The 1,456-nt window shown below is 43.4% G+C and overlaps 1 protein-coding gene across 1 annotated transcript in view; it reads right to left on the bottom strand.

The window, feature by feature from the left end:
- The window catches only part of Fgd1 (FYVE, RhoGEF and PH domain containing 1), a 43,076-nt gene that overhangs the window by 2,257 nt on the left and 39,363 nt on the right, over window positions 1-1,456 (bottom strand). Inside the window, exons 14-16 of the mRNA XM_031380736.1 lie at window positions 1,392-1,454; window positions 1,056-1,217; window positions 3-66 (exon numbers count right to left, since the gene is read on the bottom strand). Of these exons, the coding sequence (XP_031236596.1) occupies window positions 3-66; window positions 1,056-1,217; window positions 1,392-1,454 (289 nt within the window). The remainder of the gene's footprint in view (window positions 1-2; window positions 67-1,055; window positions 1,218-1,391; window positions 1,455-1,456) is intronic.

Here is a 1,456-nt window from a genome sequence, read left to right as displayed (position 1 = left end):
ACCCTTCTCCATGTAGTGCAGGAAGCTGCAGATGACGCTGTTCTCAGCAGCCACCGAGGCCTGTTTCTGTGATCAGAGACACAGGACAGGGTACATCAATTTTAATGGAAGGCAAACTCTTGGCTTAAACAGCCCCATAGTATATTGACTGTGTCTCAGACAAAGGTAGCCAAATCATAGCTGAGCTGAAATGATTTAGCCTTCATCACTGAGATAAACAAATGGAGGCTTGGCCGACTCTTAACAACTAGTATTAGGGGTGTGCAGATCTCTGTGGGGACAGTGAAATGCTGGCCACTCTTCAGGCTAAGGGACATTCATAGCTAACTCTTTACTTCTTTCATTATATACTCATTGCCTGCTCTGAGAAAGTCCTTCTAATGTTATGATTAATGGGATGAGTGGGTGGCTAACACCATCTGTCTTGGAATCCTAACAATAGATGAAAATGCAGGACTTGTGAGAAGAGCACAAAGGGTGTTTATGAGATTGAAATTAGCATAAACAAGGTTTTAAAATAGTTCTGGTACAGAGTAAGCTCCCATACATTTGGGATACCTTGGTTTTATTTAAAACAATCACCCCAAATATATGTATATTTGTGGTCCTAAAAAGATAGGAACAGTATTAACAGTGGAAACTTCTGGGTAAAGGAATGTCTTATTTTATGTTGTCTTATCCTATTTCATAATTTTAAAAATGTACTTGGTTCATTAAAAAACAAAACTATAGGCCAGCTTAGGCTATGCAGTGAGATTTTGTCTCAGATAAAATGATACCTAGAAGTGTTTTTCTGGCTTTTCTATTTTCTGGCAACTTAGTCAAATATCCTCTCTGGGTTTTCGTTTCTTCATATGTAAACTAAGGATAAGGGTGTGGGTTGATCAGTTACTGTAAGAGTTAAGTGTGTAAAGTTCTTTAATAAAAATTATCCTTTTAACCCTTACAACTCATTTTCCTTGTCTAAAGTCTGGATTACCTGATTAAGGAGTGCTTACCCTGGGTCAGTAACTACGGCATACTTGGGGGCTTGTGGTTAGGAACTTAGCTCTTACCTCTAAGATGGACCTCCTGCGCTGGGGTGTATGCTGACTACAGGCTGGACTGCTCCCAGGTGCTCCATGCAAGGCCACATAGCAATCAGTGCACACACGGTTGGAACGATTGTTGTCATAGATGAGTCGGGCTCGGAACTCAGAGCATTTCCCACAAACCACCTGGGGCAGCAAGTGGGCATGAACAGCTTGATTGCCTTTGGCTTCTCTTCAGTTTATCAGCTACCACAGCCAAGTTGCAGCCTCCTCCTTCTTGGAGGGTACCCCATCAGAAGTGGGCCTTTAGGCTGTCAGCCTGTCCCCACCTTAGCTCTGCCCCTGCTTCCCAACACTCACATGCCCACAGGCCTTGCAGTGGTGCCTGCGTTTGGTGATGGAATTGAAGGGCTCCTGGCAGCGCA

This window comes from Mastomys coucha, chromosome X (assembly GCF_008632895.1).
Source record: "Mastomys coucha isolate ucsf_1 chromosome X, UCSF_Mcou_1, whole genome shotgun sequence".
Taxonomy (NCBI): Eukaryota; Metazoa; Chordata; class Mammalia; order Rodentia; family Muridae; genus Mastomys; species Mastomys coucha.
The sequence above is the reverse complement of the archived record's forward strand: the minus strand, read 5'-3'. Positions and strand labels throughout refer to the sequence as shown.